This window comes from Chiloscyllium punctatum, chromosome 37 (genome assembly GCF_047496795.1).
Source record: "Chiloscyllium punctatum isolate Juve2018m chromosome 37, sChiPun1.3, whole genome shotgun sequence".
In the NCBI taxonomy this organism is placed as follows: domain Eukaryota; kingdom Metazoa; phylum Chordata; class Chondrichthyes; order Orectolobiformes; family Hemiscylliidae; genus Chiloscyllium; species Chiloscyllium punctatum.
In genome coordinates this window covers 41,649,765-41,673,904 of record NC_092775.1, presented here as the reverse complement: position 1 = coordinate 41,673,904, position 24,140 = coordinate 41,649,765, and the positions used below count along the sequence as shown (strand labels likewise).

Below are 24,140 nucleotides of genomic sequence, written 5' to 3'. Positions count from 1 at the left end.
GGCAACAGGAGAGGTTGAGAAGGACAGTCCTTCATGTTAACCTCAGCTGGTACTAGAATTGAGTTCATACTGTTAGAGTTACTCTGCATCACAAACCAGCCATTCAGCTGATTGAGCTAACCAGGTAGCTTGCAGCTATTTTGTTGAAGACAATAGCAGATAGACAATAAATGCTGGCCTCATATCCCACAAGCTAATTTATAAAAAAGAAGGCTTAAATGACAGTAAAAGAATTACAGAACTCTTTTTGAGCAACCTCAGTGATTTTCCATTTGTTAAGTCACTTACCATCTCGCATAAATGGGTAGAATAAACATGATAAACATGCCACTTATTTCTAACTTAATATTGAAATTGGAGTTCTATTTATGCAATTATATATTCATTTGCACACTGAAGATAGCCTCAAACTAACACAGGCTGCTGACTGAACCTACAGAACCTACCCAAAGCTATAATGCCCAGAGCACCATGGTAAATGATCTATAAATGATCTGAACACCACTTCTATGTCACTACAGCCCTGCTTATAACAGATGAAGAGAGTTAACATCTCTTCTTATATTTCCTTCAATCCTGGTTAGCAATAATATTAACAGATCAGACAAGATCTTCCAATGTTGTCAAATGATAGGTCCTTCCGCTTACAAGATAAAATTATGCAGTGTTTTACTAAACTCTTTGTTACCTTGTATATCAAACATAAGTTAACAAATCCATGATGTATCTCTGTAGACTGCAGAGTATCAGTCTGCAAATTAAGTATAGTTCTAGACAACAAAGTTGACAAAAATGAAACAATAAGAGCATGCAAATCCTTCCAGCTACCTGAATATTTTCCGTTCCTGGCTGCTGTAACAGTTTTATGTTCCTGCCTCCAGCTGTCCGTTGCCCTCTCCCATCATTCCAAGGAAGATTCTCGGCATCATCTTGCAGCCTGCAGTTTAGATCATCTGTTGACTGACTTTGTTCCAGAGCATTTCGGCAAAAGCTGAAATGAGAAGCCGCTGAAAATTGGGGAAAAAGTGAAATGCATGAAATAACGAGGAGATGCTTTGTCACTTTTTTTGCATTCATTTACACAGAAAGATTAACTGTATGGCAATCATTAACTAAATAATAAAGCATTTCAAACTCAACCACTGAAATGAAACCACAACACTATCTAATATAGCTTTCAGCCATTTAACCATTCCAGTTATCCTCGGTGTTCAAGGCTAGAAAATGAGAAATAATTCCCAGGGACTCCTGAAAAGAATTTGTGTGAACATTCAATGAAATCAAGATCAGGCACAGCTGCAATATGTTGCATGGTCAAATAGCTGATCAACACTCATTATCAATGAAAATGCATGAGAAGTACTGGAGGATTGGCAGAATCCAAGCAACTCCTGGCCCTTCAGGAGAGAGAAGAAGAAAATTGCAGATGAAGAAAAACATGTCTGTGTAAAATTCTAAATTACTCAATTCTTTAGCACACAATTGATGACCTCAAGGAAAACCATTCATTGTTGAAATCATAAGTGAAATTTATACATTGCTATGGTTTTTTTCTAAATGTTTCCAGAAGAAATAATACTGACAGTTCAGATTAGCTTGCCCACTTTGCTCAATATACGAGGAGGCTGTATTGAATATGAACAGTAAATGATGGATCAAGCTATTAGTGATCAAGGTTTGTTACCTTGATCAAGAAAAAAAATGCGTAAAATATCAATTGCAAGAATAGTTCTTACTCTACTGACTCATAAGTATAATTGATATTTGACAACATGCAATTTAGCATCAGAATGAAGTGTAAAATTCCATATGTCCTATCATCTGACATTGTTTACCATTAGTTTCATCATTACATAGCTAAAAGGTTGTGCACCCAAAAGCACATTCAACATTAAATTCGAGAAAAATATTAAACTTGAGAAGGCTGGGATTTCCAAATATGATTAAATGTATTTCTGAAAGTTTCATCACAGGACTTGACCCCATTCATCTGGCCATTAGTCTATCCTTGTGACACACTACCTTCCTATGCCAATCAAAATAAAAGACTCATTCACCAATTGGATGATGTTTGCCTGCCTGCCCATTTTTAATATTGATATGTCTGGTAAAGAGAAATATTGAAGGAAATGATGAAAAAGCCATTTTTTAAAATGTCCCTGTAAGTTTTCTCCAAGGTTGCATGCAGTAGTGTCTTGGAGGTTGATCTTCAATTCCTAGACACACCATGAAATCCTGGAGACTTAGCAACTCCAGTGATCTGGCTAATGTTTTGGAACTGCACAACTGCTAATTCATAATAATGCAAAACTACAAGTTGCAGTGCACGTCAATTGCTGATGCCAAGAGAATGCTGAAGAGAATTATCAAATCAATAAATCTCTACTATAGTCTGCCAGAAGTGTAAGAGTATCAAGAAGACAAAATACCAAAGAGTCAACTGCAAGATTTTGGCATTATTTCAAAAATAACATTTTAAATCTCGAGCAGAAACTAATATTTGGAAATGATGTAAAACACCAAAGTATTCATTTTATGAATAGCAATTCATAATTATTTTCATAAACAAAGCAGTGTTAATATTGCCACTAGGATCGTATTCAGTGCACAAAAACAGAAATTGCTGTCGAAACTCAGCAGGTCTGGCAGCAGCTGTGAAGAGGAAACAGAGTTAACATGTCTAATGCAGTGACCCTTCTCAAACAATCCTGGTAACATCCTTGCAGATGATACAAAAATAGGTAGAGGGACAGGTAGTATTGAGGAGGTGGGAAGGCTGCAGAAGGATTTGGACAGGTTAGGAGTGTGGGCTAAGAAATAGCAGATAGAATACAACATGGGAAAGTGTGAGGTCATGCACTTTGATGGGAATAACAGAAGCATGGACTATTTTCTAAATGGGAAGAAAATGCAAAAGTCTGAAGTGCAAAAAGACTTTGGAGTTCTATTCCAGGATTCTCTCAAGGTAAACCTTTGAGTTGAGTCAGTAGTTAGGAAGTCAGATCAATGTTGGCATTTATTTTGAGAGCACATGAATATAAAAACAGGAATGTACTTCTGTGACTCTGTAAGGGTCTGGGCAGGCCATATTTGGAGTATTGTGCACAGTTATGTGTCCCACATCTCAGGAAGGATGTGTGTTCAGAGGAGGTTCACGAGAATGGTCCCAGGGATGAAAAGCTTAACATATGTGGAATGTTTGAGGACTCTGGATCTATACTTGATGGAGTTTAGAAGGATGAGGGGGGAATCTAATTGAAACTTGCAGAATACTGAATGGCCTGGACAGAGTAGATATTGGGAAGGTGTTTCCATTGGAAGGAGAGACTAGGACTCGAGGGCACAGCCTTAGAGTAAAGGGAAGACCATATAGAATGGAGATAAGGAGAAATGTCTTCAGTCAGAGAGTGGCAAATCTATGGAATTTACTGCCACAGAAGCCAGTTCATTGAGTATATTAAGATGGAGATAGATAAGCTCTTGATTGTCAAGGGGATCAATGGTTATAGGGAGAAAGCAGGGTTGAGAAACTTAGTAGCCATGATTGAATGGTGGAACAGATTCGATGGACTGAATGGCCTAACTTCTGCTCCTATGTCTTAAGGTCTAAATCTTTTCTGCACCATCTCCAGTTTAATAACATCCATCCTACAGCAGGGTGACCAGAATTGTGTGCAAGTATTCCAAAAATGGCCTCACCAATGTCTTGTGCAACAGCAACATTCATCCCAACTCCTATACTCAATGCTCTGACCAATGAAAGCAAGTATACCAAATGTCTTCTTCACTACCCTGTCTTCTTGTGACGCCAGTTTCAAGCAACAGTGTACATGCACCCCATGTCTCTATTCGACAACACTCCCCAGGACGCTACCATTAATTGTGTAAGTCCTGGCCTGGTTTGTATTCCCAAAATGCGACTTTTCACACTTATCTAAATTAAACTCCATCTGCTACTCCTCAGCCCATTGGCCCAGCGGATCAGGATTTCATTGTACTCTTAGATAATCTTCTTCACTGTCCACTATACCACCAATTCTGTTGTCATCCAACAACTTACTAACCATGTCTCCTATATTCCCATCCAAATCAAACAAAAAGAGAAATTTAGAGTTTGAGCAACTTCACCCATGTCCTTACCCCAACCCCTACACAGCAGACCTTGTTGTCACATGGGCTATTACTACACACCTATTACTACACACCACCCATTGTCTGCTACTAATAGACCCTATTAGCAGATATTCATTCTACCAGCCCTTGTCTTCCACTAACCATTCACTCCTCTCTCTCGCCCCTACCTATCCCCTATCCCACCCCACCTTCTGCATAAATACCAACCTTTTCCAAGCTACTATCAGTTTTGAAGAAGGGTCACTGGAGCAGAAATGTTAACTCTACTTTCTCTACACAGATGTGCCAGATATGCTGGCAAATGGGATTAGCTTTATTTAGGATATCTGGTTCGCATCGACAAGTTGGACTGAAAGGTCTGTTTCCATGCTGTACAACGCTATGACGCTTCGACACTACCTGATAGCTACCTTAAACAAAGGTTGCTACAGGAACCTAATACTTGTAATCATAATTGATAGTACTGTAGCAATTGTTAAAAAATGGTAGCAAATTACTTTCACAATCTTGTAATAGGTGACAAACATTACTATGTGAAGCTGTCAAATGTTCACAGAGGTAAATAATTGTTCACCTTCAAAAACATTCATAAAGAGGCACAGGCTGAGGAAATTATCATTACACCTGAATGGAGAGACAAGATGCACATAATATCAAGTTTTATGCTTCATTTTTATTAATTGAAAAATTACAAACTTCTAAATGATATCTCATGTATAGCACCAAAGATGTAGCTTTAGAGATTGAGCATTGTGTTATCTGAAGAGGTTCTCAGGTAATTCCTGAAAATATGAGGATATTAAATGAGAGAGGGGTGATCAGGAAATGTAGAAGGGAGAAAAGTGAGTATAAAAGAAAGATAAATGGTGGCAATCAAGAGATTGGTGTTCAGGGATTAATCAAGCAGTGACCAGGATTGTAAGAGGATAGGAGCACCAGTTAAGAAGTAATCCCAATTCATGAGAACATTGCTGATTAGCCAGTGCTTCCAAAATACAGGACATTACATCTAATGTTAGGTACTTTGCTGTGATGAGAGAGAATTCGTTGAACAATCCTGAGTATGCCAAGGATAATGACCAATGTCCCTTTTGTGGACTGGTGGCCCAAGGTTCAAGTCTCACCTGCTCCAATGATATGTGATGACATCTTCAAACAGGTCGATAACAAGCCGAGGCCAATTAAAGAACAAATAAATTACAGCTGATTTAAAATTTATCAGGAGCGTACGATATGGCTTACACTATTCATATTTGCTAGAAGCTACATATATTCATAAGCAGGGATTTCTCCTCTGCGAGCAGGATGAATGTGTTCAGGTTTTGTTTGATATGAATTAGACAAAAGAATGGGCAAGCAGAGTTGAAAACAAGGATGTTAAGCTTAAATAAGGGTAATCCCAAAGAAATGAGGGCAGGACTGGCTGGGGTAGACTGGGAAAGGAGTTTAACGGTAAATACTATTGAAAAACAATCACAAACATTTAAGAAAATAGTTCATGGCTCACAGCAAAGACATGTTCCAGTGAGGAAGAAGGATTCTAAAAAGGGGGTAAGCCAATTATGGTTATCAAGTAAGTTAAGGATTGCATCAAATTGAAGTAAGATAATTATTATGTGGCAAAGATTATTTGTAAGGCAGAGGATTGGGAAAGTTTTAAAAACCAACAAAAGATGACAAAAAAGGGAGAGAATAAACTTTGATGGTAAACTTGCATTTAGAGACAGCATTCTCTAAATGCATAAAGACAAAAGCTAGATTGAACATAGGCTGCTGGGAGAAAAAGGCTAGGGCAATAATAATGTGGAATCAGGAAATAGCAGATGAATTGCATTAATAATCTGCATAAGACTTCAGGACTTTTGCCCAAAACGTCGATTCTTCTGCTGCCTGACCTGCTGTGCTTTTACAGCATCACACTCTCGACTCTGATCTCCAGCATCTGCAGTCATCACTTTCTCATAAGTCTTCACAAGGCATTCCAAATTATGAAGTATTCAAGGGGAAAAATGAGGAGAGAAAATAAAACAATAAGTAACATTAAAGAAAGTGTTAGTGAAATTAATGGGGCCAATGTTTGATAAGCTTCTTGGACCTAATGCATAAGTTCCCTGGAAGCACCCCAGAATATTAAAAGAAGTAGCTACAAAGATAATGGATGCACTGATAATAAACTTGCAGGAACCTCCAGGTTCTGGAAAACTCTCACATGATTTGAAAACTGCCAATGCAATTAAAATGTATTTTTGGGAGGCTGCTGCAGCAGTGAAGGCCATGTAGTCCATTCCTCATGGCCATTGCAAATCCTTGAGGTGGCTTCTGTGGTACCTTCTAGCGCAGGATTCTAACGGCCCGAGCCGGCTTTGGTGTCGGCTTATGCACCAATAGAGAATGTGATTTCTGTCTTTATTTGATCTTGGGAACCCATGAGCCGATAATTGAACAAAGATGGATTACATTTTAATTATTTTTATGAATGATTTCTGTTAAGATTTTAGGTTCAGGAATATGGTGACTTAAACACTTTTCAGTATCTTTTTGTAAAAATACAAGTGACAATAAATTACTATTCTGCTATTGTATTCCAAAGAGTTAAGCAGGTAGAAAAAAATACAAGCAACACTGGGCAGTTAGTTCAACATCTATTATTCAGACAATGTAATTTAAATGCAATAGTAGAGCATTTAGAAATATATAATATGGTTAAGTAGAGTCAGCATGGCTTCATCAACTGGAAATTATGTCTGTGCAAACTTCTTTGAAGAAGTAAAAAGCAGGATAGATAAAGGAAAAGCAGTGGATATAATACAATTGAATTTTCACAAGGTGTTTGATAAGGTATAAAACATTAGGTTACCAAGTAAGGAGAGAGGCCATGGTGTTGCAATTAGTCTATTAAAATGGATAGAGGAATTGCTAATGAATAGAACATGGAAATTTGGGATAAGGGGAGCATTGGTGGCCCACAATTATTTACAATATATATTACCAACTTGGATAAAGAATGTGAATGTACTATAGCCAAATTTGCAGATGACACAAAAATTGGTGTGAAGGCAAATGATGACACAAAGAGTCTGCTGACAGATATAGACAGGTTAACTGTATGGGCAAAAACTTGGCACTTGGGAGGAAGAATGGAGGTGCTGAATAATGTTCGACTGGAGAAAGTCTGCAGAAAGCTTCATTACAGAAAAATTTGTGAGACCTTTTTCATGAATCATAACAAGCTAGCATGCAAGTTCAGTGGGTAATAGAGTAATCAAATGGAATACTAGCTTTTATTTGAAAGGAAATGGAATATAAAACTTAGGGAGATTTTGCTAATACTATGTAAGGCACTAATTAAATCACAGCTGGAATAATGTAAACAGCTTTGGGCCATTTACCTAAGGAAAGATGTACTGGTATGGGAAACTATCCAGAAAAGCCTCACTAGGCTAACATGTATGGAGGGACTATCTTATGGGAAGAGGCTGAGTGAATTGAGTCTGCACTCATTGGAATTTAGAAGAATGAGAAGCAATATTGTTGAAACATACAAGATTCTTAATAGGGTAGGTACTGAAAGGTTGTTTTCCCTTTGATGGAGAGTCTGGAATTGGAGGGAATAATATATTAAGACAGAGATGAAGACAAATTTCTTCTGTCAGAAGGGAGTGGATTTGTGGAGTTCTTTATGGTGGATGGCTATCGCAGCTGAGTCATTAAATATATTCAAGACTGGATTGGACAGATTTTTAATCAGTTAGGAAACCAAGGGTTATGGAGAAAAGTGAGGAAAGTGGAGTTGAGCCATGATCTCAGTGAATGGCAGAGCAGACACAATGGGCTGGATGGTCTACTTCTGCTGCTACATCAATAGTTTGCTTGTCATTTGCCAATGGCAACACTGTCACCAATCAGGATCTATTTGCCAGTCAATCAACACTTTTTCTCATGTGCACTGTTGATGGCCTTTACTACTCAGTTCACAACGCAAGTTGTCGACACCTCCTGACTGTGCTACAGGCATGACTCCCAGGGAATACCTGGCAGCTTACTAGACAGCATAGCCGTCTTCATCGTTCGACCACTTGTTGAATACCTGCTGTAATTGAGGCTCATCAGTGGAATACTAAAGGTCTCAGGAAACCTCCAGGCACGAGACCATTCTTGGCCCTTCCCATCCCTGGTCTCATTAGGGAGAGAAGAGAAAGCAACTGGCTCCACACCCTATTATATGGTGCCTCAACAATTCTTAGTCTGCTCTGGGAGATGGTATTAAATTGAACCTCATTGACACCTGGAAAAGTTAACTCCATTAACAGCTTAAGGAGCAAATTAAAGTGTTAATATGGTATAGGTATTTAACAGTAAAAATGTAAGTCATTAAACTTTGCCATTAGCATTTTTTCACATTTGGAGCAATTACTTATGAACATCTTGTTCCTTATTATTATTACTGATTTTTCATTATTATCATTTTGTAATGTCTTTTAAAGTACATTGCTACCATGGAAACTACATTCCTGTGTGTACAGACATATAATGATGCAACCCCATTGTTACACCAATCTTTTTGAGAGATATTACATTTTTTTGTTGTACAGTCCTTGACTAAATTGAAACTAAACAAGCAATCCAAAATCTGCAATTAAGATAATTTTTCAATATGCAAGTCCTTACATTTACTGAAGGGCAACTAGTATGACTGTATTTAAGGTATTGTTAAAACTGATGGCTTTAACATAGTAAAAAAAGTGTCTTCTTCACACAGAAATTGAACTTGTAACATTAATCTAAAGTCAAGATCTATCCTGATTATAAGGAGAAATAGCGTGAGAATTGCTGGGAAAAGTGGGAAATAAGGAAATAAAAAGTTCACAGGATTGAACTGGACAATGCATAGAATGTAACTCCAGAGCAATGTTAAAGTTGACTTGCAATTGACATGAAGGAACTGTTGGACCACTGTTGATGTTAGAAAGAAAGTCTGGCTTATTTGTATTATTTCATCATTAATACTTCGTTGCTAGAAGAGGACCTGTTGCATACTGCCGGACAGGACAATTGAACAAGCAGTTCAACGGTATAAATAGCATACGGCCTGATTGTGAGACCAGTAACTGCAGTTTAAATGACATTGTGAGTGAACTCAGATCGTACTCTCCCTGGAATTTAGCATGTATGAAAATACTTTTCAGATTTTATTTTAAACAATTTATGAGCGGCAACATTTTACACAGAGAATGGTCAGCACATGGAATGAACTGCCAAAGGAAGTGATGCATACAGGTAGAGTTACAATGTTTAAAAGACATTTGGATAAGTAAAGGAATAGGAAAGATTTGGAGGGATATGGTCCAAACACAGGCAAGTGGGACGAGTTTAGTTTAGGAACATGATTGACATGGACTAGTTGGGCCAAAGAGTCTGTTTCTTTGCTGTATGACTCTATGACTCTGTAACTTCACTTAATTGTGAATGAGAAGGCTATCAGGAGGCAAATTTAAAAGACTAGCCAGTTCACATTCTCAAACATACTAAGTGCATTTCCAGTTTATGGTGATTATGTTCAATCAAGCTGAGAAAATTCATCTATCTTCTCCAATTCCATTTCCTTCAGTCACTTTACAGATTAATTTTTTGGGGGTATTACCACATTGTTTAATTTTCTTTTACCTGGGCAAAGTTTTGTTGGTCACTGGCACTGGATTACATCCCTGATTCCTGAGGAAAGTATGCAGTTTAGTTTGTGGATGAATATATATTTCTGATCTATGAATATGACACTGAGTTCTGGTACTCAAATATTAGAACTGCGGTATTAAGTCAAACATTGATATTCATATCACATTTTAATAGAAACAATAGGAAGATTTCTTCTTCTGTTCTACAATGTTTTTTAAATAGCTTTCAGGATATAGATCAACTATTTGTCCACTAACAGCACATATGTGCTATTTATTTAAGAAATTTAAGGAAATTAAATTTACAAAGCAGCAAATAGTTTGTTGGCACCATTTAGCTTAGACTTGCTCTGAAGGAATAACAACTGAAGTACTAACTTTTTGTTAATCTTTCAACGTACTGAAATGGCAACAGAAATGAAGGCTTTAAGAATGTCATTAACATCCTCTTTTATTAAAATATGTGTCAAGTATCTTTTCAGATTTTGGATTTACCTGTATCTAGAAAAACTGACAAATTTACCATCATTCTTCCTTTGTTTTAATTTATCTTTTAAAATAATGCAAACAAATATCTCATGACTTTTTAGTATGACTTCAATCAAAATTGTAGTTTCATTTTTCAAAATGCTTTACTTGACATGCACTGCTGAATGACACCTGTCATATTATCACCCATAGCTACCGATCACTAGAATTTAGGGTAAGGACAACCATGCAACTGGATTGGACCACCATGCACATCTTTTAGTCTTCATTGGTTACATTTACATTTTGTTGTGTATCAGTATTCGCAGTGCTGAAAAAAATTCACTACATTGACATTTGTTCCAGCTTTGCAACCAATCTGTACTCAGCAACTAACAATTAGAATCCATCCTGCACCTTTAGAGTCAAATCACAACTTCTACTTCAAGAAATCCATGCAGCAAGAGTTCACATTTCTTTTGCAATTCCTGTCTTTTACTTCAGTCTAATTTACAGCCTCTGTTCATGAATACTGATGACAAATGACTTTGTTAGATGTTACAAGATGGCAATGTACTCAGATTGTGAAGGATTTTACTTCAAATCTAACTATACACTATATGCAAACATTATTTTCTTAAAATTTAAAGTGCAAACATTTTCAATGTTACAATTTAGAAAGTTAAGTTTAATGACTACTGTATGTTTTCAACTGACAGGGAGCATCCATTCATAAACAACATTGACAGATTATAGAAAGTATAGTCCTGGGATTGATTTCAATTCTACTTCACTCTTTCATTTTCTTTAAACATAATAACTTTAAAAATTGAATCTTTTTGAATAACATATCAATATTATGATTAATAACGTAGCCTGGGTACCTCATTAACTATTATCTATCCTTCATGTGGAATTCATTATTGATCCACTCACTCATCCGAATATATTACAAAGTCACCATTGACGTCTTGGGATAGATTGAAATGATAAATGAGCTGATACATTGTAGACTAGTTATCCCTCTGGAATAATCAGTTTACTTGCTGGGAGATGTTATAAGGATCATGTCAGTGAACCAGGTATTCTCTCCATTATTCTAAAATAAGCTTACAAGCATGAACAGTAATCCCATGAAGAAGTAATAACAGAACCTTTTCATTTGGCCTGTATTGTTATATACAACAGTTATAGAGTGCTGGCTTTACGTAAAAGTTATCAAAAACATAATCTGAAGAAAATGGTGCAATATAAGGGAAAATTGGTCATTGTAAATAAATGTATGCAAAGTGGATTACATTCATATTTGTAAATTTTAGATTACTCAGTGTGATGAATAATGAAAATGATTTAACTAAACATCATTTAAGGTGTTGAATACATTCAAAGCTCTAAATTTTAAGGGCAACTAAAATAATTGATTTGCTGATTCTTAATACTGAGCAGCAAAGATTCATGGACATCAATGCAATTTTTAAAAAAAAATTTACAACCGTTTTACACAGCAATATTCAGGCTTGCAAGCTCCCAATAATTCGAAAACCGACAAGTTCGGCTAGAAATATGTACAACTTCAATATTGCAATTATTTCAGCTCCCTGAAGCATTTGAATAGACCAGCCAAGATTCTGGCTATCGCACATCATTTTTCATTCTGGAAATGGATTGCGTGAAACCAGGTGCCAAACAAGTACATTTCCTTAGGTTCACAATTAGTTTGAAATCTTGTTGGTTTCACATTCTCCTTAGATTTCTCTATTTTTGATCGCGGAAAAGGGAGGCACCGCGAGTTTTTTGGGGGGACAAACGGCTGTAATAATAGCAATCGGAGTTCATCCGGTTAGCTTTTGCTACATGCAGTCGCGACTCAGTCAAGATTAAACATTACAAGTCATAAACAAATTAACGAATGGAACTATGCTAAATAAATTAACAAATGTGACAGATCGTACTGACTGAACAAGACCACGTCGGTCCTTAAACAGGGGCAATTGAGACTACAATTAACCACCTTTTGATGTTAACCACTGTACTTATGTATATGTGTTCCAGTAAATCACAACAGTCTCACTATCCACAGATAAACGTGATTTTAAAAAAATAAGGGACCCAGGATAAAAAGATTTACAGGTCCGGAAAACAATAAAAGACATGAGCAGAGTACAAGAATATTTATGGCACCCTGTCCGGACAATCACTTATTATTACAGGATTTATCCACAGAATTTACTGACATTAAAACTAATGGGGGAACCTGATGAATCAAGTCCGGCAAGAGCTGGAAACAGCAGTACACTTTAGTCTCCAAATAATGCGAGTATACAAATCGTGCACCAACAAAAATAAGATCAACATCCAACCTGCAGAACAATGAGACGATAAGGGTTGAGATGCATTGTAGCTGTGAGATGACAGCGATTATCATCCTCACACAGTTGCCACGATTTCTTTGGCAAAGGAAAATACAAACTGCATTATTCCTTGAAAGAGCCCTGCGTCCTTTCTTTGTGCCTGACTTACCGTCCACAGCCATTGCGCTGAGAGCTGGCAGTCTATAACATTACCATCCCGTTCGAGCGCTCGGTGCACTGGCTGCAGGATCAGTGGATGCGACTGGACAGTAACAGGATGTTTCAGCTCATCTACTCTCTCCCATTGCCTCCAGGCCACCGGAAATACGCCCGGAGCCTCCTTTCAAAGACCTGAATTTGGGGCAATCCACCAAAAGAAACACACCATACCCAACGTCACGTAGACTTCGGTGGGAAAGCCTTCTTTTGTTAGACAGAATCTTCTCAAGAAACAGTAAATTAACGTCATGCAATAGGAGACCGCTATCCTTACAGCCCAGGTCACAACCTGTATCTCTGGAAGAATGGGTTCTGGTATATTGCCCTCCCCTATCTCGCAGCACCCGGGGGAGGGCGGCACAGAACAAAGGGACAGTCTGTCAGCAAAAATATTGATTGTACAGGAGGAATTGTACAAACTCTCAGAGCACCAACAGGAATGCTGAAAGTTTTTTTAAAAAACATACTCACTTGAAATAGTAGATAACTCCAACACTGAGAATAGCAAGGGGAAAAAAAATCTGTTTTTATTTAGTTAGGTTCTATAAAATTGGAATTAAAGAGGTATCCAGTAAACCCAACAGAGAAAATACCATCGGAAACGTACAGAATAAAACTGCTTGTTTGGAGGAAGGGTCACTGGACCCGAAACGTGAACTCTGATTTCTCTCTACAGATGCTGAAAACCAGTGGAGCTTTTTCAGCAATTTCTGTTTTCATTTTTGATAAAACCACCCCTTGATATTCCGACATTTATAGTTGCATGTTATTTTAATCAATAATTGTGTGGTCTCTCTGAATCCACATTCCCTTTTGAAATCAAAGTTTACGTGTTCCTTGCTGAAATAACGTGTGTATAAACAACAATTAACGTGAAAGAAAGGTCAACATTAATCATAAGGTTACATACACAATGTCCAGCCTAACATTTGTTTTGAAAATGTGCCCGTCCAGTTGAACAAAGTTGAAAAGATATCAAAATGACCATCATGAACTTGAAAGCTATTGCAGTTTCACCAGCTTATTCAAGATGATGTTTTGCTATCTTCAATTCTGATATCCTTATAACCATTCTCTTTTGTTACAATTTAAAAACATATTCCATCCACCCCATGCCCTTACATTTAAAACTACCATTTTCTTCCTCCTAGACCTCATGCTTACAAACAATGTACCATGGCTCCCTTTTAATCTGCTGCCACCTTTTTGTTTACAAAATCATGATCAACATTTTTCCTCTCATAAAGTCAAATATTAACCATTATTTTCTCTAACAATTATATCATCTTTAATGTCATTTCTGACTCTAAAGTTCTCCAATATATTGCTACATCTAACTTCATTCACATAGACCTATAACTCTTTCTTCTAACTCTTCAATCTGACTTTCATCCTGCATAGCTTCCTAGGGTTAGATTCTTATTGCCTCTCCCACCACCTTGTTAAGCTGTCCTCAGAATATCATTCACTACCCTGTTCTACATTAACAGAATGTTTCTTCCTGTTTGTCTATCACCCCATTCTCATTATCCACATGCCAAATATTTCCCTTAAAATCTTTCTCCTTCTCTGCAAGTCTGTCCTTGACTTCATCCTATTTTAATTTATTACTGTACTTCCTTCATTATCATTTGATTATCTCAATTTTGGCTTGTGAAAACCTCCTATCACTTATAAATTTCAACTTTCTCAACTCCAATTTGTGGGAATCCTTCCCTTTTGGCTGTTCTTTGTCTCTGAACTTGAGAAAACTTTACAAATTTATCTTTTGAATCAACTGTTTCAATTTGGTTCAGCTTTTACTACCTTATTTCATTTACTTTATTTATTTGTGGCATCTTATGTGATTGCAAACATTTTCTCTTCATTCCACTTAACGTGTCTGTAGCTTCTAATACAATTGACTATACCATCCTTCACCAAGTGCTTCCACTGACATCTAGTTAATTCGAACAGTTCCCACTTGGTTCCATTCTTATCTATTTAGTCATAGTCAGATTGCAACTTACAACTGCTTTACTTTTTGCTTTTTGCTGTACACCATTGCTTTGTGTCTACCAAAGATCAATCCTGGTCTCCTTTCTATTCCTCATGTACTTATTGCCACTCGATGACACCATCTGAAACAGCAACATTGGTTTTTCACAACACACTTTTACATCACCACTACCACCTTTGACTTTGCTACCGCTGCTACACCAACAGACTGTTTATCTGACATCCAGTTCTGAATGAACAAAAACTTCCTCAAGCAAAATATTATGAAGACTGAAGTGTTTATTTTGGTCTCCACTCTAAATTCTGTTCCCTACCTATTGAGTCTATCCCTTCCCTTAGTCTAAGACTAAATTAATCTGTTCACATCTTGACTCCAAGATGAGCTTCCAAATATATGTTTGTGCCACTATGAAAACTGCCTCTTCCCACCTCTTTAACATTGCTCAACCTCACCCCTAACTCAGCTCATCTTCAGCTGAAACCCTAATTCATGCCTTAGCTATCTCCAGATTTAAATATTCAAATGCAATCCAAATTGATCTCCCACAATCTACCTTCCAAAGCCTGAAATCGTATGTTGTCTGCATCTTAATGCACATCAAATTGGCTTTACTTATCATTCCATATATGCTGAGCAACATCAGCTGTCAGTCTATTAATGTTTGGTTAATCACAATGCTGAGATGGTTAATGTCTTTATTTAAGGTGAAGAAGAAACACATGGTAGCTATTAATTGGTCAGATATATATACAGATATCACCTGTAACATGGGATCTGGAATGAGAAGTGTACAGCTGAGGATGTCAAGGAACTTTATCCACAAAATAAAAAAAAAATCTTTCCAACTGGCTCAAAACTTACTAGTAGTGGTAAATAGTGGAGGTTGGGTGACGAAAAGCAAAGATTGGAAACTAAGTTCTTTTTCAGGTAGAAGATTGAAATTTGAGTTATTTTGGAGAAAAATAGTTGAAAGCAATTGCAAAGTTGGGATATGACTTCTAACCAATGTTTTGTGAAGTTGAACCTTATAACCAATGGAAAAATGAAGTGGATATATGGACACAGGTTATACCTTTACCAAGAAAAGAAAGGTTTGAACTGGGCACAGACACTTTCCCCTAGAAACAAGACCAGGTGTAAAGTACTCTCAGAGCTAAAAGTTCAGTAATTGGAAAATTTGGAAATTCTACAAAAAAGTTAAGGACAACATTTGGAAGAAAGACAACCTCTTAAATCCATCTGAGTCTTTAGGAGAAAGTGAGGACTGCAGATGCTGGAGATCAGAGCTGAAAATGTGTTGCTGGAAAAGCGCAGCAGGTCAGGCAGCATCCAAGGATCAGGAGAATCGACATTTCGGGCATGATCCCTTCTTCAGGAATGCAGACTTTAATCAATTTCAAAAATAACATGAATATTCTAATAAAGAATATGTAATAGAATTTAACAGATCATACACAAAATTTCAAAAAACTCCACCTGAGATTCCTTACTTGGTGCTTGCCTTTAAAAAGCAAGGTTGTGATAAGTCCTCAAATATGGATACATTCCTAATATTAACTGGAGTGACATCTTCAGAAAGAAAAATAATTTTTGATCAAATGCTGATATCCTCACAAACAATTCTGGAAAGACGTTCATGTCTAAAATTTTATAGACAAAGGGGACCTTCAGAAGTACCACAAGAAACTAGGAAAAAATGAGGACTGCAGATGCTGGAGATCATAGTCGAAGAGTCCCAAGGGCTTATGCTTGAAACATCAATTCTCCTGCTCCTTGGATGCTGCCTAACTAGCTGTGCTTTTCCAGCACCACACTCTTCGAAAATAGAAGGTGAGTTTTTATAAACAATGCCATACTAAAATAGCCAGAAAGCTGGAAAGAATTTGGTGTTCACACTGAGGTGCTCGAAAGAGGAAAGCCAGCTTTATCACACAGATGGATATGCACAGAAAACGTGTGTCCCAATGGTACTTATAAGACGAAAGTCAGTCAAATAATTTGAAAGAGAGACTTGCTGGCAAGTGTTGAAGTTGATAAGGAAAGGTAAGCCTGAAGCTCTTTTATAATATACTTTTGGGAAGTAAATCAATTGACCTAAAAACTGCATTTTTGCAAGAGAAAATGATTCTAATTAAGGGTTTTAGAAGCCATATACAAAAACTGACGATGTAACAGGGAAAGTATGGAAATTTAATGATTGTTTACGGGTTGATGGATGCATCAAGAGTTTGATCATTCTCTTTGGGATGACGTTTATTTGAAATAAAATGAGTTGACACAATTCATCAACTGTCAGTTAGCTTTAGAAAGAGAAGACTTACCTTAAGATATTACTAGATGTCTTTGAAGACAGATGTGTTGTGCTATGATCAGAACATGAAATATTGAGATGGGAACCTTGGAATATGATGTTAAGAATATGGATATTTTCTTTAATTTATTTAGTTTGATTTCTAAAATTATTTGAAAAATACAGGATCTGTTAACGGTTGTTTGTATGATATTGTGAAAACTACTTTTTATTTTTCTTTGGTTACCTTTGGAAAGATTGTTCTCAAACATTTACATTCATAAGAATGAGGAGATTATGCTAACGTATGGTGAATCACATTATAAAGTTTGTTAATGTCTTATTTAAGGTTAAGAAGTAACAGTTGGTGACTATTAATAGTCTAAGTACATATCAGGAACATCTGTAACAGCAAGTATGGACTGAGAACAAGAAGACTGAAATAGTCAAACTGTCTCCACACAAAAAAAGGGTCTAAATTTTAATCACTCCAACTGGCTTTGAATCAATTAACACAATCAGGCAAAGTCTAATTTTTAATTTTCATCCTTATTTTCAAATCCCTGCATTTTCTTATTCCTCCATATATCTCTATAATCTTCACCACCCTACAATCCTTAAAGATGTCTGCACTTATCTAATTCTGACTACTTGTCCATTCACATTTTTAATTGCTCCTCATCAGTGGCTGTACCTTTAGCTGTCTAGACCCCATGCTCTGGAATATCTCCCGATCCCTCTCCCCCAAACTTCTTTGCCTCTTTGCTTTCATTTATTCAAGGCACACTTTAAGTCACATTTTAAAAGCAAATTGTTTTTTTCAACTGCAAATAATACTCAATTGATTAAAGAACACTGATCTTCTAAAGATGAGTTGTGCATTTAAATAGCAGCTTATCACATCCTAAGGATGCAGTATCTGAAAAGTGCTTTTCAACAAAGCACCATTTTGAATATGAAGTAACTGTGGTTGTAGGCTTTAAAAGGACAAGGAGAGATGACTTCAAAGGTGAAGGGCATGGGCAACATGAAGTTAAAACCAATTTGCAGTTCAGCTTTTTTTAAAGTATTATCAAATTACCATAACTCCATGATCATCGTGATGGATTCCATTTCACTACCTTGAAGTGTTTCTTGTTTTGCAATATTGTATTTGACATTTAAGTAGATGCTACAGGTAAATAGAAATACATTAAGTATGATTAATGTTGATTCTTCAACATTCATTTGTTAGCTGAATTATTTCTGTACAATATGCACTATTATTTTCTAACATGCATACATAACTAAAGAATTTCAATTTCTCTACTGGTTTATTTGCACTAAACAAAATCTTTACTGTGACAACCTTTTTCAAATTACAGGAAACGTGATAGTAATTTTCATTAAAACAACAATTTGTGGCAGGTGCACCCTTTGAATTCCAAAATGAATAGGAGTAAAAAGAGAGAAGAACGGAACTCCAACTGATCAAAGAGGCTTGCTGAAGTTAATTACTATTGCCTTTTCCTGTGTGTCTGGCCCTTTCCACTCAAAACAGCATTTACACCCTCTCTTTCATAATGTTAGTATTTTATCAAAAAACTGGCATGTTAAAACATTGTTGGTATGTTTAAATTAGTAAAGATTACGCCGCTGATGGCATTTTTCTCTCAGGTTTAGTTCTACCTCTGTTCAGTACATATTTAGCTGGCAAAATTTGTTATTAAAAAAGGTATATCACTTTGTGGTGAATTCCAGAAAGGACAGAAGTAATTGCAGAGAAGAATGGAGCTCTGACTGATCAAAGAAGCTTGCTGGAAAGTCAATCACCACTCAAAGGTTGAGATTAAAACAACTGTCCAAAAAACAGATTTTATAAATATAAAGGCATCTCCTCCTCTAGTGTATCATAACATATTGGATATTCCCAATTATACACTGGTTAGCAATGGAGATATTTTTTATGATATAGTATTCAAGTAAATTTTATACGTTTTTTAATATCATTTTATATAGCTGTAATGATGAATTCACACAGGCACACTACCTAACATTGTGACAGTTAGCATGCATGCATCCATGGATTTAAATTCAGTTTATAAATTGCTTTTTTGGTGTCCCTACTGAGCATAGACTATTTAAGTAAAATCCTAAAGTGTGTAATAGTAGTCAATACATATTAGATTATTTGTTGTGTGCCATATAAATATATTGTTCATGAAATACTGTGGAGTGGTGAAATTTAACATAGCATCTTTGCTGTAGTTTAGAAATTGCTCAAACAGCATATTCATATCATTTTATGATAGATTTTTGAAACTGTTATAAGAACTTATTTTCAAAAATTGAGACCATGCTTTATGACATGAATTTAAAATGTTAGCACATGAAATTAAAAGTTTAAGCTAGGGGCTTAATACTAATATGCAACTTTAAGTTTAGTCATACAAATGTGGGGTTACAGGGATAGACCAGGGTGGACGTCAGGGTGGGATGCTCTTCGGAGAGTAGTGTTAACTCAACAAGCCGAATGGCAGCTCTCTGCACTGTAGAGATTCCATGATTCAATGTGGCAAAATCATTGCTATGCTGTGACAAAACACAATCATGGTGGCTCAATGTTTAGTACTGCTGCCTCACAGTACCAGGGACTTAAGTTCAAATCCAGCCTCAGGTGACTGTCTGCATGGAGTTTGCACATTCTCCCTGCGTCTTTATGGGTCCCCTCTGGGTGCTCTGGTTTCCTTCCACAATCCAAGGATGTACAGGTTAGGTGAATTGGCTATGCTAAGTTGCCCATAGTGTTCAGGGATGTATAAGTTAGGTGCATTAGTCAGAGGTAAATGTAGGGGGGTGAGTTACTAATCAGAGAGTTGGTGTGGACTTGTTGGGCCAAATGGCCTGTTTCGACACTGTAGGGATTCTATGATGTAAATATATATGTGAAAAGTAATTAACTAGTACCCAAGTATCTATGGTTTGTGAATGTATTTATGTAATGTTTCTGGAAATTTTTTTTTCCTCCTTCTGCACAGATATTTTTTTAAAAATGCTTTAAGTTGAAATTGGGTTTTAATGGGGTTACATTTATGGGACAGATGTGTGAGATTCTAAGTGAGGCACCTAAATCTAACAACCTGAAGTGAATGAAAGATAATTTGATATTGGAGCAATTGTTTACAGCCATGTTCCTGTTGCAACAACCCTATTCAAATGAATAGCAGGAGTCCTGGCCACATGAGGATGATGGAGTCTACCAGCGGGTATTGGGAGAATGGGAAAGATAGCCACAGAATTTGGACTTCTTCTTAGAAAGCAAAGTCATAGATGAAGGAGTCAGTCAGGCAGTGAAATGCCATGTAATAGGTTAAAAAACAGTAGATAATGGGGATAGTGGCTCTACCTGGATATGGATAATGAAAAACAGGATGCAGAGAGATTTTTTAATTTTAGTTCAGCTTAGCAATTTTGACAAGTGATTGTGCAGTACATTTTTCAATAAAGCCGCTTATTTTTGTCACACCAACTGATATAAGGCAAAATGTAAAATACTTGGATCAATGGTGAGAGCAAGCGATACCACTGAACCTGCAAAATAATCATGACTTTGAATCAGTTTCTTAACAAATTAGTTTATAAAATATTGTTGTCAGTATTAGTAAACCATTATTTAACATATTAATACGTGATTCCACGGTCTGCTATTTTACTTGCTTATTTTAAGATTTCTATTAAAATATCATAGGAGGAAAGTTAAATGGGTGATTTAAATCATTTGATCCAGTAAAATCCTTACTTGTTTAATATAAAATGTTGGTTAGATTAGATCATTGCTGTTAACTATCAGTAAGTCCTTATCACAAGCTATATTTGTGCACCAATGCTTTCAAAATCTTATATTTTGCATTAGCGTTGTCTCAATGTATTGTATTTATAAACCCATTCTTTCACCATGCTGTGCAATAGCAATAAAATATTAACAGACCTTGCTGGAGCTGGATTGTGATTTGCATCTTGTGAAGCTTAACTATCAAAAATAAGTGTGAGGATTGTGACTATCCTCAGTCTGGGGGTCCCATCACACCTTCATATTGTCGAGCCTGGAGGCAGGTACCAGATCACAGCTTCTGACAACCGCTGAAGAAGTGCTGTTGGCAAGCATAGCACACAGTGATCTGTAAGTGCATGTCTTAAGACCAGCCATCCACAGCTTATTTTTTCTTTACTAATCTTGCCTAATACTTAGCTGTAAAAGGATAAAAGACTCATAGCTGTTGCTAGGATAATTGGTACACATGCAAACTTGAGTGTGGATGCAATGATGGTCAGTAGAATCAAAGGTATTGACAACCCACTAACGGCAACACTTTGGTTCTCTGGTAAAAGCTATTGTAGCAGTCTGTTGTCTGGAGCAAAGCAGTAATAATTTGAAACCTACTTCGACTCACTGAAAACCACAATTCTAGTGTAGAGTTTGAAAGGTGGCAATCACCTGTGTTGTAAAAATATATCTTTACACATTCACCTTCAGCAACAGGACATGTGTTTAAAAAAATAGTAACTTCAAATCATACATTTGCTTTAAATTTAAAATATTTATGTATGGCAGATTAATTTGACATTTGTAAAAATTGAAGGATATTGTTTTTCTTCCAAAATAATATAGCAATTACACTGATAACTCACCACCAAAGAATTGACTAAACTGATTGCTATGCCAGCTATTATTATTTTACATCAGTTACACCATTTCAATATGGTTCAAAATTATTATTTTCCTGAATTAAAGTGGGATTGCATCAAAATAACCAATTTAAGTTTTTTACAGTTTGGTTGAGGATTTCACAAAAAAATACAGCTCCATCAACTGTTCGCTTGTCTTTTTAGCTGCAATGCATTGCAATGGCCCTCCTCAGAGTTCTGTCTTGCTTTCACCTAATTGTTCTTTATCTGATGATACTCTTCTTGTGACTGCACCTTCTCAGGCCCATTTTCCATTGGCAGGTAGTGTAGAATGCGGCAAACTGCAACAACACAACCAACTTTGGCTAAGTCATATTATATGGAACTCTCAGTCCAATCTGTGTACTTCAAACGTTATTTTTAAATTACTGGTGTATACCTTTATAATATATTTGATGATTCCATGACTGTGAGTTTACTTTTGATCGTTGTACATTGTTAGATTATTGTGAAAGGGCATCAGCCACATATGTGGAGGTTATTTCTTTTTCACCAGCAGCAATCCTTTGACTGTACTGGATAAAGAATTTAAAACAGTAGTTGGAGGACATCTGGTGTTACAAAATATTAGACACTCCACCCAACTTTGGCAGCTGGATAAAGACTTGTAGGTGCCACTTCAGATGAAAAACAAGTGTCCGGAAATGACAGAGTTCACTAGTATGTGATATACAGCAAGAAAGCAGCATAAAACTTGAAGCTCAACCACTTTACAATGTCTGAAACAAAACCAAAAATACTTGAGAAACTCAGTAGGTCTGGCTGCGTCTGTGGAGAGAAAACAGAGTTAATGTTTTGAGTCTAATGACCCTGCTTTAGAACTTTGCAAGGACTCAGCCATCAAATCCTTTTTGAATTCATCTTGAACAACCAGAGAAATTCAACATATCATCCGAGCAAGAAAAGTTCAGCATACCTACAGCTGATTCTAATTTTACAAAATCCTTTACCATGTGATAGCTGTTACTTTGTATCAAAGTTTTTTTTTTAAAAACAGCTACGTGCAATGACGTTTTATATGAATAAATCAATCATTTTGGAGCTTTGCATGTATTAGGGCTTGTTTAACCAACATTGCTTAGTAACCAACAGGTTTCCTAAGCTGTGGAGATGAGCAGAAGCAATGATAAAACTGGAACCATCCATTGACTCAGCTGGCCAAAGAACTCCAGGCCAATGTCCACACATGCAACAGCTCCAAACTGTGCAAGAAAGTCATGCCTCTCATAAATTGCTGCACAGGAAATCCTGCACAAGCAAACTTGTAAATCTCACCCAATTCTTTGAGAATAGCCATGAGGCAGGACAAATAACAGGCACTGTCATTCTTGATTTATGTTGCACATGACATTGGATCCTGGCACAAAGGTTAGTCAATATAATTTTAAAATTCTGATCGAGTGAAATTGCTCACCTCAATGTAATCTCATTTCTTTGCTGTTCAATATTTATACCAACAACTGTCGTACATGTGTCTAAGAGTATCTGAAAGGGTTAATATTTAATTGAATGATTTAGCACCATCTATTGTGATGATGCCATGAGGACTTGGAGAGGCAGTAAAGTAGGAGCTCATAAACGACAGTCCTAAGGCTGAATCCTCCTAATATGTTGTGCAGTAAGATAGAGCCTGTTCTGACAATCTGTATGTGATATTGAGATTCAATAGGTCATATCTTGCTTACAAGAATCTCCTTTGTTAGATCATAATGTGGGCATCCTTGCAAACTAGACCCTGTAAGTGCTGAATGAATCCACACAATTAAAAGATACAGAGAGCAGCACACACAACAACCAATCCATTCATCCACCTACCGGGTGTTTTTTCTATGCTGACCTGTACATAGAACGTCAGGGCCAACAATACAGTATAATAGAGAAGTCCCTTGGCAGTACGTTGGCTGAGCTAAGCAACAATGTGCAATTGATCATCTGTGGGTCAACACAAAAAAGACATTTTTTTCCAGTTTTCAAAAGTTATTTTTAGCATTTTTAAAGTTCAGTTCAAGGTGTCCTCCTTAAGTCTTCGATGCTAGCTATGTCCCTGTTTTCACCCTGTTGTTCCTTATGCTCCCCATGCCAAACCATGGTGCTTCACTCACCCCCATGACCACACATGCCCCTTGACACAGATTATGCTCTATCAGCTATTTATGGCTCTCATGACCCTCCCCATGCCAAGCTATGGCTTTTCAACCAACCCACAGGTCCCTCCCATCTCACATGTTAGCCTATGCGGCATAATGGGCGTTTTGTTTAAACACACCTTGTTGTCACAATAG

The 24,140-nt window shown here is 36.7% G+C and overlaps 1 protein-coding gene across 1 annotated transcript in view; it reads right to left on the bottom strand.

The window, feature by feature from the left end:
- The window catches only part of samd10b (sterile alpha motif domain containing 10b), a 119,342-nt gene extending 106,203 nt beyond the window's left edge, over positions 1–13,139 (bottom strand). Inside the window, exons 1-2 of the mRNA XM_072556657.1 lie at positions 12,795–13,139; positions 829–1,007 (exon numbers count right to left, since the gene is read on the bottom strand). Of these exons, the coding sequence (XP_072412758.1) occupies positions 829–1,007; positions 12,795–12,807 (192 nt within the window). The 5' untranslated portion in view covers positions 12,808–13,139. The remainder of the gene's footprint in view (positions 1–828; positions 1,008–12,794) is intronic.
- Between the last annotated feature and the right edge of the window lie 11,001 nt (positions 13,140–24,140).